General features: G+C 40.8%; 1 protein-coding gene across 1 annotated transcript in view; it reads right to left on the bottom strand.

Annotated features, from left to right (window-relative positions):
* The window catches only part of CSMD2 (CUB and Sushi multiple domains 2), a 914,813-nt gene that overhangs the window by 23,593 nt on the left and 877,449 nt on the right, over positions 1-13,771 (bottom strand). Inside the window, exons 65-67 of the mRNA XM_027864466.1 lie at positions 9,383-9,448; positions 4,203-4,364; positions 1,960-2,072 (exon numbers count right to left, since the gene is read on the bottom strand). Coding sequence (XP_027720267.1) covers positions 1,960-2,072; positions 4,203-4,364; positions 9,383-9,448 — 341 coding nt within the window. The remainder of the gene's footprint in view (positions 1-1,959; positions 2,073-4,202; positions 4,365-9,382; positions 9,449-13,771) is intronic.

Below are 13,771 nucleotides of genomic sequence, written 5' to 3'. Positions count from 1 at the left end.
TCAGGACTTCTTTCTCCTGGTTCAGTTCTCTTTCTACCACATTATGTTACTTCTATGTATATTCTATCAGGCCATGACAGAGTTAAGTGACAGAGAAGTTTCTCCTGTCACCCACGGCAAATTACTGGGATTTGGGGATAAATGTGGCTCTTGTGAGAATGAAACATCGATATAGGCACATACAATTTTCTGTTCCCTGATCTATATTCAGGTGTGGTTATATTCCTTAAACAAACTTTACCAATTCTCTGAAGGCCAAAATGCCCGAAGTCTTGGCCTCGAACAAAGCCCTGGTACACAAAGGTGCTGCCTCCTGATGACTCTGAAGAGACCTACAACATTGAAGAGGTGAAGGTAGGAGGGGGAAGAGGAAAGTGGAGGAGGAAGAGGAGGAGGAAGGGAGGATAAAGAGAAAAGCCAAATGGTCAGGAATTCCTACATCCTCTCTCTCACTCACAAATCTACACATTCACACTCAGACATTCTTAAAATTCAAATTAACATATAAATATACACAAATGCACAGACACTGGCACTGATTTATGCAGACACACAGACATAAATATGAGAATAGAGGCACAGGAAAGGGCAAACCACTCCATTATCTCTACCAAGAAAACCCCAAATGGGGTCATCAAGAGTCGAACATGACTGAAAAACAACTGAACAGTGTAGTTTAACTCACACAGATATACACATTCAGAGCCACAGGATCCACTTTCCTCCAGATGTACACATACATGGACAACCCCTTCAAACACACATTCACATATGTGTGGTGGTAAAACTAAATGATTCCCTTATCCTCACAGTCAAGCCCACTTCTCCTTCCCCTTATAGCTGGAGAGACTGGGTGAGTCTGGTTTTGCCCCAGTGGCCCACTCCATCATGAACCTTCGCAAAAGGCCAGCACAAAGGAAAGGTGGCTAGAAACGTTGATGCCTGAGAGGTCTGAGAGCAGAGGGAGAGGAGGCTGTGCTACCTTTGTTGGTTTTCCTGAGCTACCTGCCAGGATCAGCACCCTCACTCACTGTTTGTGGCCTCAGACAACTCTTAACTCTTCTGCCTATGGGACCCTTTGACTTTGTCCCTGTATAGCACCATGCAATTCATCTTCAGGTATTAACTTTCCAGAACTGTACAGGAAGCCCTGTACATAGGCTATATTCCCTAAAGGGACCATCTCCTGGACCACAACTGGTTCAGAAGGCCAAGCCATGCCTATGTAGCAGCACAAACTGTTCTCTTTCTCTTGCCCCAGTTCAAGCTGTTGGGGTATGGAACAGAATGCTGTGCTTCACTGTCTCCCTGGGAGAACTTAAGACTGAGGTCTGAAGCCTCAAAAGGGAGGGTTTAGTGACTGAACAGAACTGTCTTTTAGGTACCTTGTATAACCGTATTATAGGTACATTGTTCTACTGCTACATTTCTTTAGCCACATAGACCATCCTGCTTTTTAATGTCTCCACGGCAAATAATATACAAATAATGCTACTGTATTTTCTGTTCTGAGTGCAGGAAAGATTTACTATTCCTTCCCAGGATTAGGCAGGGGAATGGATGAAATGACTTAGTGAGGACTCTTCTCAGTAGGACTCATGCTGGAAAGAAGCCCTTTGGCTTTTAGAGACTGGGAGTCAGTGGGGTTTGCAATGATTCAGAGATGGAAGGTACCTTATGGGTCCTTAAGCCCAACTCTCATTTTACAGATATGGAAATGGAGGCCCAGAGAAGTGACTTGGCGAGGGTCACATAGACTCTAGGTCTGTGAGATTCGAAGCTAGATCTTCCTGTCCAGAGGTCCATCAGCTTAATCATGTTGCCCCTTGCAGGTTCTCTTCCTCTTTCTCCCAGAAGAAAGTCTAAGGCATCCCCAACATTACTGGAGAAGGTGTAAGTAGGGGAAGGAAGAAAGAAAGCTGAGTGAAGGGAAAGTTGGGGAGAAGGTACCGGACTTACATGACCATCTAAGGCCCAATTGTCATCCTTGAACTGGCTCACAGAGACATCCTTAGGGCTCATGATATGGTAAACCTGGAGGAGGAGATGGAAATCTTCTTTCTTGTAAACACCTGAAAAAGAAAAGACAGGTCTGTGCATCTCAATGGGCTGAAGGATTTCAAAATCTGTGTATACGTGTGAGTGCGGTCTTGTGTGTATGATGATACAAGGGTGTTTATTTATGTGCAAATGCAGATGTATGATTGTGTTTATGTGGATGAAGACGAACATGACTTGACTATGAGCATTTGTTTGCAAGTATAGATACATGATGTGCTTGCACATGGTCCAGACAAACTGGACTTCGCTGCTGCTCAGGCCCAGCATTCCACTTCCTGCCTCTGTCCTTTTGCCCTCACTGTCCTTATGCCTGGAATGTACCCTCTGCTCACAGAATCTGTCACTTCCTTCGAGAAGTGGCTCCAGCACCACCTTCCGCATGAAACCTTTGCTGATCCCTCCACCTGCTAGGGCCCTCCTCTTCAGGATACCTTGTACTTGTGTATTTCTTCTTTTTAATTTACATATGACTGATATGTACTTGTTGTCTACCCCATTCAAACGTACACTCCTTGTGAACAGAGATTGTTTCTTCTCTGTATTTATATCCCAACACAATGCCTGGCACAGCGTGAGAACTGCATGAATAGGTGCTAATCGATCCACTGTGTTACCGTGGCTGTGTATGTGATTATCCACATAGATATAGATGTATACATGTGTTATTATAGGTTTACAAGTGTAGCAGTGTGGTTGCATATGATTATGCATTGGTTAAAGTGACAAGTGTTGATAATGTTTGTGGGCATATATGTGGCTATTTGTGGGAGTGACAGGAATAGATATATGTGGTAATATGTAAATATGATCATTTATGTGAGAGTTCAGATGTCCATATATAGAATCCAATTCTTCTATATCTAGATATGGAATTCAATACAATGGCCATTGGAAACATAATGAGCACAAATGAAGAAAAGACACAAATCATTTCTATTTGCAAGGTCTGCTATATGGAAGGTTTACCTTTCAAATGAGCCTTGCTGAGATTAACATTAAGTTACATATGTATTCTCTAAACCCATGTTAAAGGGCAGTCCATCCTACCAGGGGACTTGATCTTCTCTTTTAAAATGTAGCATTCAACTTTTGCTGTCTAGCTCCCTCCATCAACCTTTCATACCCACCCCTCTGGCCTTTGGAAAGACCCTCCCTCTACAGGACTAGAATAAAATGGGCATCTAATTATGGATATCATGTGTTGCTGTTAGTGGTAAAAGCTAAAGGAATGGTTTGATGTGCTCATGATCCCAAAAAGTACTGAGGTGAGGGAAGGAAGAAAAGGTCTCCCGTTCTTAACAATGATAAGTTCTTTGAAAGAAGAACAGGTAGGATTTATAAAAGGGGATGGAGGGCCAGGGTGGGGAGTCAGGGAAAGGACAGCAATATGGAGCTCGCTGAAGTCATATGTGAAAATCATATATGAGAATGGGTGACATTCAGTTATCTGAGCAGGAAATTTATCTGTCTTGGTTAGACAACTGCCTGTGGCCAGAAAAAAAAATCCTTCTCTTGGAAGACTACAATGAGGCCAAGAAAAACCATGATTTCCATATCCAGATTGGCATATATGTGATAAGATTATTTTTTTTTCTGTTCTGCTGCTGAGAGCACTGCATACTGGTATCCACATACACATGTCTGTCTCAGACACAAAGAGACAAACAAATTCACAAAGACACACAAATGCACGCACAAAAAACCTTGACACTCTTCTTGCTGACTCACACACACATAAAAACAGATATACACAACCCATACACATACATACACAGAACTACTGACATGTTCACATGCTGATATATATATAACATATACATATACATATACATACACACACACACACACACACACACACACACACATATATATATATATATATATGTATATACCCCTTTCTCCACTGACAAACACTTATCCAAATAAACAGCATGTTCACCATGTTCAGAAAAACAAACATTAGGCTGGAGCTCAGCTCTTCCTGATGGGAATACCTGTTATTTCAGCCTAATGTAACACTATGTGAATCACTACTGAGAAGAAGGCAAACGCGTCCTGGTGTCTGACTCTGAAACCTCAATTATACGTTCACTCCCCACCCCACTCCCCCACATCCCCCAACAAGGCTGCCTCCTCCTTACCTGACATATGTAGCTCAACCCTATCTTGGTCTACGAGGGTGGCATTGACTTTGCCTGTGGCTGGCTGAAAGCCCATCACTCTCAGTATGGCTGGATGCCTTTTCCCCTTGTACTCATAGGACCCTTTCCACAGGGAGTTCTTGGCAAACACATCTCCAGGAACTAAAGGTGTGAGCAAAGAGGAGAGAAGAGGAGTTTGTACAGTGCAGAGAAGAGATGGGGCTCAGCTCTGCCTCCCCCATATAGCCACATAGCCACGAACACTGTTTGGGACTTTCTTTACTGTGGGGCAAACAACTAGGCTTCCAGGTCCAGGTACATCATGCGGCAACAGGAAGAGGTCCTGCATTCCTTGGAAGCCCTTGGAGCTCAGTGGAGAGAGACAGAAAGATGGCATTAACATTGTCATTTTAACATAATTGATGTGAATGCTCTTTGAAAAAGAAAAAGAGGTGCTGTTGTGGATGTTGCTGGTTTTATGTTTTCAGGTAAATTATGTTCATTGTAATGGGGCAGTCTTCCTGGAAAAATGCTGTGGCAGGGATCTCATAACTATAACATTATTCATATCCACACAGCACTTTGTGCATTTATTGTCAGAGCTGAGTGATTTAAAAATATATGAGTGATTTAAAAAGCACTTAGAATTGCCAATTTCTCAATGACTGCCCCAAACAGGATAGACTCCTAACAGTATATGGAGGAAGTGGAATAGAATAGAAGTGGAATAGAAGTGAGAAGAAGGATCATGGGAGCACAGAATTTAGAGCTGAAAGGGCCTTAGGGATACATTAATCCCATCCCTCACTTTATTGAAAAGGAAACAGGCTCAAAAAGTGACTTGCTCAAAGTAACATGGGCAGTAAAAATGGTAGAGCTAGGTTTTGAACTCAGATCTAAATCCAGTGTGCTTAAAAATGGGCAGATAGGGGACACAGTATGAACTAATTCACATTCTCTTAAACTTCAAGTCCCATTAGGATGGAGAATATCTTTTAAAGTTCTGACTCCTCCAGTACGTAGCCCCATACTTTTTGACATTCGTTGAAGGGAAAAGCATTCTTTCTCAATTTGATTCTTTTTTCTTCCTTTGTAAAGTCTTTGTGAAACACTAAAGCTCAAATTGATTTCATGGGACTTTGAGTTGGAGGGGACCTCAGAGGCTATCTCATTCACCATCCCTAAACAAGCATTTCCTCCATAACACTCATGAGAAGTGGTGACTCAGACTCTTAAGTCCCAAGGAAGCCCATCTCATTGTTGGACAACTGATTTTTAGGAAGTCTTTGATTTTTAGGAAGTCTTGGTTTTTAGGAAGGTTTTTTCCTGAAATCAGGTTTAAATATGTCCTTCTGTAATGCTAACCCATTACTTTTAGTTCTTCTCTCTTGGTACAACCAGAACAAGTCTAATTTCTTTTTCATGTGCCAGTCCTTCACATACAAGAAGACGACTGTCACTATGCTCTCCCTTAATCTTCTCTTCCTTGGCTTAAATATCTCAAGTTCCTGCATCAATCCTCACAAGGTAAGAACTCAAGGTCTTACATCATCCTAGTTGCCTTCAGCTGTAAATTTTCTAGCTTATTAATGTTTTCCCTAAAATGCAGTGCCCAGAATTGAACATAAGACAAAGCACAGTTGAATTATCCCTTTATTCTTGGATTCTATACCTAATTATAGTGTAAGATTAGATTCATCTCCTTGATTAGACTACTGTATCCTATTACTGGCTAATATTGGACTTCCAATATGTCCCCCTCTCCCCAAAGATCTTTTTTACATTAATTGCTGTTCAACCATGATCTTTTCATCTTGACTTTATAACTTAAGTGTAAAACTTGACAATTATTCCTACTGAATTTTATCTTATTAGATTAAGTCCAATGTTCTAGTATTTCAAGATCTTTTTGGATCCTATCATCCTGTGTGCTTGTTTTCCCTCCCAGCTATATGTCATTTATAAATTTGAAAGGGTGTCACATCCCTTTATCTAAATTACTGATTCAAAAAAATGGAAAAAGATAGGTCTCGAGAAATTCATGGGAGACCTCCTGCCAAGACGACAATGAATTTTAAAACTCTTTGAGTCTGGAATGAGGAATTTTGTCAAATGCTTTGCTAAAAAAGCAGTTAAATGATATCTACAACATTCCCCTCATCTACAAGTCTAATAACCATGACACAAAGGAGATGGTTTGGCATGACCTATTTTTGATGAAACAAATTTGGTCCTAGGAACAATTCTTCCTTTGCTAGATGTTCACTAAGCAGCCATTTAACGTTTTAATGATGCATCCTAAAACTGTGTCAGGAATTGAAGTCAAGCTCATTGACCTATAGTTTATAGATTCTATTTCTTCATTTTCTGAAAATCAGGATACTTTTTGCATTTCTTCAGTCCTATTCTGCATCCCCTGTATTCTCCATAATCTCACTGATAGGAGACTAAGAAATCAGATCTGCTAGTTTTTTCAGCACTCTAATATATATACTCAATGTGGACCTAAGGACTAGAGCTACTCAAAGCCTTATTCTTTCTATGTACTCTTATTCTTTCCTTACTTATTTTGAAAACTTCTCATTAGCTTTGTTTGTTCCACTCTTGGATCATGGCAGAAAAAATAGAAATAAGAATTAAGCAACTATGCTTTGACTTTGTCACTTATCCTTTTTTCTTCTATTAGCTTAAAAAACAGCTTTTTTGTCATTTTTGTCACTTAGTTTAATTTGAATTCTATCACTCTTATGGGACTCGTCACACTTGTATTCATCCATCATTATCTGCCTGGCTTCCACCTTCTGTTACATGTCTTAAAAATTTAAGTTAGCTAATGGTTTCTCTAGGCATCCACTTCGGTCTCTTTAAATAACACCCCCTTTTCTTCCTCAATGAAATATTTTGGGTTTTTAAATTTTTTTCTTAAGACTATTCTTGAGAGCTTCCTATATTTCCTGAGCTGATTTCCACCTGCTGAATTTTAGCGCATGTGATCTCACCTTTTTGTGAACCCTTTGAAGTCTATCCTCCTAAAATCTAGTGCACATGCCTGTTTATGCCTGACTTTCCTCTCTCTATGATGAATTCTAAGAGTGATCCTAAGGTTGCTATTATTTCTACTCCAACAACTCATTCCTTCTTGGCTCCTCCACCTTTTAAAGGATGAATTATCATTAAGGCAAGTCAAGAAATTGTTAGTTGCTCTGCTCTGGAAGTCCCCATCACTGCATTATGCCACCGTGATTGTCTTTAATTCCCTCCTCCTCCCAAACTCACCTGTTACCTCTTTTTGTTGAGGTATCTGTAGCCTATTTTGGTAACAAAATTGTTTCTGTCTCTGCTTCTACTGCTCTTCACCCAAATGCTCTTCAACACTTTTCTCTGCTGTTCCATGGATTCTCTCACGTAAGCAAATCTTTTCAATATAAATTTCTATTTGGCTTTTATTTGACTTATGTCTTTTGAATGAAGTATATTTTTTTCATATTCTATTCCAGTCATCAGTCCTCATCCCATCAATGATGTCTATATTGACAAACTTGACTAGGATGTCTAGTCCTCTTTGCTTGTTACCCATAGTCTGTGAATGTAAGTATAGACACCTGAAGCCATGGGGCTATACTACTGACTCCTTTTTTGCACTGTGGTTGCAGTTATGATTATTATTACCATTGTGATTTAAATTTCTATATTGTAACTACTGTCCAGCAATTATGATTACTATTACCATTGTGATTTAAATTTCTATATTGTGACTACTGTCCATAACAGCTAACTTGGTAGACATACATGGGCAGTTTTCTCCCTCCTCCTCTCATTTCCTATAGCACTTACTGCCTACAGCCTGTGTAATCTTCCTTGTGAATCATTCAGATCATGTCACTCCTCTACTCATAACCTTCTGTGACTCGCCATTGACTACAGAATAAACTCCATACATTTCTAAAATCTGGTTCCAACATAACTTTCCAGTCGGATTTCATTTGACTCCCCTCTATGTACTTTATGCTCCACCTGAATTAGACCAGTTTATTCCTTATTCTTATCCTATCCTCTCTAGTCCCCATGCCTTTGTACATTCTACTCATTCCTAGCCACTTTCAACTCTACCTCATCCTTCCTCTCCTCCTTCAAGGTCCAATGTGGACACTACCCCCTCCATGAAACTTTCCATGAAAACTATAGCTGCAAATGATCTTTCTTGCTTCAAATTTCTCACAGCAGGGCCTCTCCTTTACCCTTATCATATTCTGCCTTATATTTCTGTATGTCTTGTATTATATGTGGGAATATCTTCTACGTCATATCAGGTTGTAAGCTTTTTGAGGACAAAGACTGCGTCCTATTTCATTTTCATATCATTGCCTAACATAGGACTGAGTACACCACAGGCTCAATAATGTTGTTAAACTGAATCTTAAAACAGTAGCTCTGGGTGCCTGCTTACTAGGCTCATGTGGTAACACCTTCTTTAGCTTGGTCTATAAATTAGTTTTAGATAACGAGATTCCAAAATTGGGTGTGGGAAAGCAGAAGCAGGAAATAATGTGTTGAATGGGCATTCAAGTGTCCATAAACACTTCTGATCTCATATAAGTGTCCAACTATAATGCTATTTTTTTTTACAAGTTAAGCAAAGTCTGGACAGAGAAGGAGATACCAAATGGACTCAAAAGGGGTGGGAAGGGGGGCAGCTAGGTGGTGCAGTGGATAGAGCATTGGCCCTGGATTCAGGAGGACCTGAGTTCAAATCCGGCCTCAGACATATAATACTCACTAATTGTGTGACCCTGGGCAAGTCACTTAACCCCATTGCCCAGCCAAAAGAAGGGGGGGTAGGGAGGAGTTTGTTGGGATGAGATTCCCCAAAGGAAAATTAAGGGCAAGGCCTTGAGCTCTGAGACAGATGAATGACCCAATTCCCAAATCTCAATTCCATCTATATCTAGGAGACTTCATGGGTATTAGAATTTGGATTGAAATGAAGACAACTCAGAATCCTGTACTCTCCAGTTCTTCCTTGGCTAGCTAGTTAGCTTGCTTTGGATGGATCTTAGTTTCACACTAAAAATTCTATATAAAACTTCTACACAGTGCACAGTGCACAGTGATTTGCAATTAATAGGCATTAAATTTTTTGGATTGGATTTGATATAGCTATGGTTATAGATGATACATACCTGAAGCTTTGGTAATAGGGGGCTCCCGGGGAGTGCTAATGGGCCTTCCACTGGGCCGAACCTCCGCTGAACAAGAAAATCAGGATAACATCATTACTTGATTTTAGTCATCTGTGCTTTCTCCAGACAAAGAACATTACCATCATACACAGGAATATTCCACAAACACCCTCAGCTCTTAATTAACATGTTAGAGCTCTGTTATCCAAGAATTTCTTCTCAAATCCTTCTTTAGCTTAATGAATATTTCCAGTCTATGCTACTTCTCAGGGTATATGATCTCTAATTTACTATCCAAAGTAAGAAACTTTTGTTCATCTTAAAATGACTACTTTCTAGTTATAAGGTGAAGGTGGGCTTCCTTATTCAAGTCTATGCAAGGAAGGTAGTACAAGAATCATTCCCATTTTTGAAATCATGAAACAGAGACTAAGAGAGATGACATAACTTCTTTGCAACTTATGATAACATAAACCAGTGAGTGCTTCATCAAGGAATTGAGTCCAACTTTCCCAAATGTAAATCCAGCATTTTTTCTAATTCTTCATCCCTTTCCATGAGTGTATAGAGGTTTAACCTCTTCTCTGTCAGCCTTCTTCTATCCAGACTGTGAAGGCCTCATTTTGAATATACATAGAGAAGAATTAGGCAAACATGCTCCACTGATAGAAAAGACATACATCTTTCCTTGTACCTCTTAGAGGAGATATTATAGCAGCAAGAGTGGGTCTGACTCCTCCCAAACATATTACATGCCCAGAAGCCTTTTCATTTTGCTTTGTCTCTAGTAATGACCAAATTTCCATCACCTGCTCAGGCAAATACTGTCTTTAAAGGAAGATTTTACAGGAACAGATATCTTCCAAATCTGCGCCAGTCTAGAGTTGGAAGCAAAAACTGTCTCCCTGAAAGTCTTTTGGGAGAGGAGAAATGGTCGTTGGCCTCAGATAATTCCAGGGTAGTGCTATACAGAGATATGAGTCCCAAAGTCAACAAAGTTAGACTGGCTAAGATCATAGGATCTGGGACTAGAAGAGACCGTAGAGATCATCTAGTCCCATATCCCATTTGGCAGACAATGGAACTAAGGCACAGAGAGGGAAATGACTTGCTGAAGATCACATCAGTAGCAAAGCAAAGCAAAGCAGCAAAAATCAGTTACCTGACTCCAAATTTTTCCATTACACCAAAGAAAGAACGTAGTGGCTTCTATTTATGTCAAAAAGTCCATATTTCTGACCAGCCATTATAGGTTAGGAAGAAGGATGTGAAGAATCAAGATTCAGATTGGTAGCAAAAACCCAGCCCTCACTTTTTGTGAGTATCTAAGGAATGATTGATCAATCAATCAATCAAGCATTTATTAAGTATTTACTGCATGCTAGACACTGTGTAAGGTGTTAGGGTTACAAGTGAGAAAAAATGAAATAACTCCTACTCACAAGAAATTTACACTTTAATGGCAGAGACAACCTGCACATATGTAAACATAGCAAAAACATAAAGTGAATAAAAACAAACATATTCAAAGTAGTTAAATGCAAAGTATTTTGGGGGGGGAGAAAACTGTAAATGAGGTAAATATGCAACGGCTTCATACAGAAGATGGTACCTGAGTTTCATCTTAAAGAAAGAAATTCCATGAGGTGGGAGTGGGGGGATGCAAGGCACTCGAGATGGCCAGTGCAAAGAAGCAGACACGGGAAATGGAGTGTTGTGTGTGAGGAAAAGAATCCCAGGCTAGGGAGGAGTTGGTCGGTTGGTTGTTGCCCTCTGTTCTCGAAGAGGACCAAAATGACATGACTACGTTAGAGTCAAGTTACAGTGCATCCAACTGTGGCTGATCAGACCAATATGAGCTCGGAATGCTCTACCACAGGTCGAGCATAAATAGTCCATGTGAACATCTGGGGTAGATTCTCTCTGATGAGGGCATGCCATGCTGGGAAGTTTTTGTACATTTTTTTGTGTTTCAACCACAGAGTGGGATCCCCACCTGCCAAGGTAATCAGGCCAGGATTGGGTAAGCAGATAATTATTAGGTCATCTTTTCTAGCCCCTTCCTCATACCAGGAGGTGAACAGTGAAATCCTTAAAAGGCTGCTCAGATACCCAGGGTCTGCCAAATCCCACTGCTGCTTCCAGTGAGAAGACAACCCTATGGCCTGAGCTGCCGGTATGCAGGGTTGTGACTACAGCTCCCAGTATGTCTGCACCTGCTGCTTTGTCACTTACCTTTGAGATAGGTAAAAATGGTAAAATGGCATGGGTGATGTCTTTTGATTTGTGTGTAAATTGGATTTAAGTGAGGCAGAGTTGTATGAAGTCACCAGCCTCACTCTCTCCTCCAGAGTCATCACAGTCAGTGGCAGGACAGAGCCAAGATGACTGGGGATGGCTGAAGATGCAGTGGATGATCTTGGTATCTTTGATGTCTAACCAAGTTCTAAGTGCTCCACAGTGCCTGCTTCAGCTGCCTTCATGGCCTTTGGAACAAATTGTTTTCATCCGCCCATTGCACCAGGGGAAGTTTTCATATGCTTGGAGTAGACATCCCCCTAACTCACTGACAGGTTTGAGATTCCTCGGTTATCCTCAACCTGTTTTAGCCCATCTGCTGAAAAGCTTTACCAGGGTGTGACCGCTGAGCATGCTACAGGTTCTTGGAACCACAAGTGAGAGTTAGGTGGAACAGGTAGACACCAAAAGTGGAAAGCAGCCCTGAAAAGGGTGTGGCAGCCTTCTGGCAGTGCACCAGAGGTACTAGTCTTCCCTGAACACATCTTACACCCCAAAGAGGAGTAATATCTAATGAGACCAGAAAGATGGGTTGGGGTTGAGTTGCGTAAGGCTTTAGAAGCTAAACAGAGATTGTATCTTTTCCTACAGGCAACAGTGACCCCTTGAATATGGTGAGGAGAGAAGTTACATAGTCATATCTGTGCTTAAGGAAAAACCTTTTGACTGCAATGTGTAGGACAGACTAGAGTGGTAAGAGGCTTTAGGAAAGGGGACCAATTAGGAGACTGTTGCATAATTTAGCATGAGATTATGAGGGCCTAAACTGAGCCGGTAGTTGTGTCAGTAAAGAGGGTCAGGTGGAAGAGATGATGTGGTGGTGGAAATGGTAAGATTTGCCAACAGAATGAAAAAGTGGAATGAGCTCAGGAGAGCGAGGAGGTAAGGCTAATGTCAAGGTTACAAACCTGGGAGCTTAGAAAGAGAGTAGTACCTTTGTTAGAAATATGAAAGTCTGGAAGAGGGGAGGGTTTTGGGTTAAAGATAATGAATTCAGTCTTGGATATGTTGAGTTTGAGATGTCTCTAGGACATCCAGTTTGCAGTCAAATAAATAACCGGTGATATATTATTGAAGCTCAGGGGATATACTTGGGCTAGACATATAAATTGGTTATTTTGTAAATTTCATCTGAATAGAGATAACAGTTAAACTTGTCAAAGCTGATGATGATACCAAGTCAGTGAAGATGAAAACACTCTCAATTAGGGGGCCATGATATGATGAACTAGCAAAGAAAACCAAGAAAGGGGTGGGGTGGAGTTAGACAGGTAGGAAGAGGACAAGAGAAAAGTGCCACGAAAACCTAGGGAGGAGAGCATATCAGGAAGGAGAGGGTGGGTAGCAGTATGAAATGCAGCAGAGAGATACAGAAGGATAAGGACTGAAAAAAAACTATTAAATTTGACAATTAAGACACCATTAGTAACTTCGGAAAGAACAGTTTCAGTTAAGTAGTAAGTCTGGAAGCAAGACTACAAAGGGTTAAAGAGTGAGAGGAGAGAAACTGGAGACAATGAGTACAGAGAGCTTTTTTAAAGAGTTTGGCAGAGAAAGGGAGAAGAGATAGGGAATCATATCATAAGAGGATGGAGGGTCTAGTAAAGGTTTTATAAGAATGGGGGATATCCAGGAAAAGTTTGTGTTCAGCTTTGTATGCTTCCCTGATGTAAAGAGGATGGGCTTGAAGATGCTTTTCCCAGGTCCAGGACTTTGGACCCTCACAATGCAAACCTGGGAATTACTCTGAATTTACTTCAATTGTAACCATTCGCAAAGCTACCTAACACACTTCCCCATTTGTCTACAGCTCCCTGCAGGGCGCCCTTGGTCTCCAAGGCAGAACTAGTAAAAATACTCTTATGTTCCCTCTCTTGAAGCTTCAGACCTGATGAATTTGAAGCTACCATGATCTGAATTGCTGGGTAAGCAAAAGTAATGGAAACTCTCAGAGAATTTCCAATGTGTCTTTTTGCCAACAAACTTCAGCTATCCCCCACCCCAAACCCCATCTCCACCCACAACCCCTGCCCTGCAATCCCTAAAGTGGTTCTTATATTGGAATAAAGATTGAATTTGCTTTCCTGATAC

The sequence above is a fragment of the Vombatus ursinus genome, unplaced genomic scaffold (genome assembly GCF_900497805.2).
Source record: "Vombatus ursinus unplaced genomic scaffold, bare-nosed wombat genome assembly UNPS02014775.1, whole genome shotgun sequence".
In the NCBI taxonomy this organism is placed as follows: domain Eukaryota; kingdom Metazoa; phylum Chordata; class Mammalia; order Diprotodontia; family Vombatidae; genus Vombatus; species Vombatus ursinus.
Note: the sequence above shows the minus strand (reverse complement) of the source record. Positions and strands in the feature narration are given on the sequence as shown.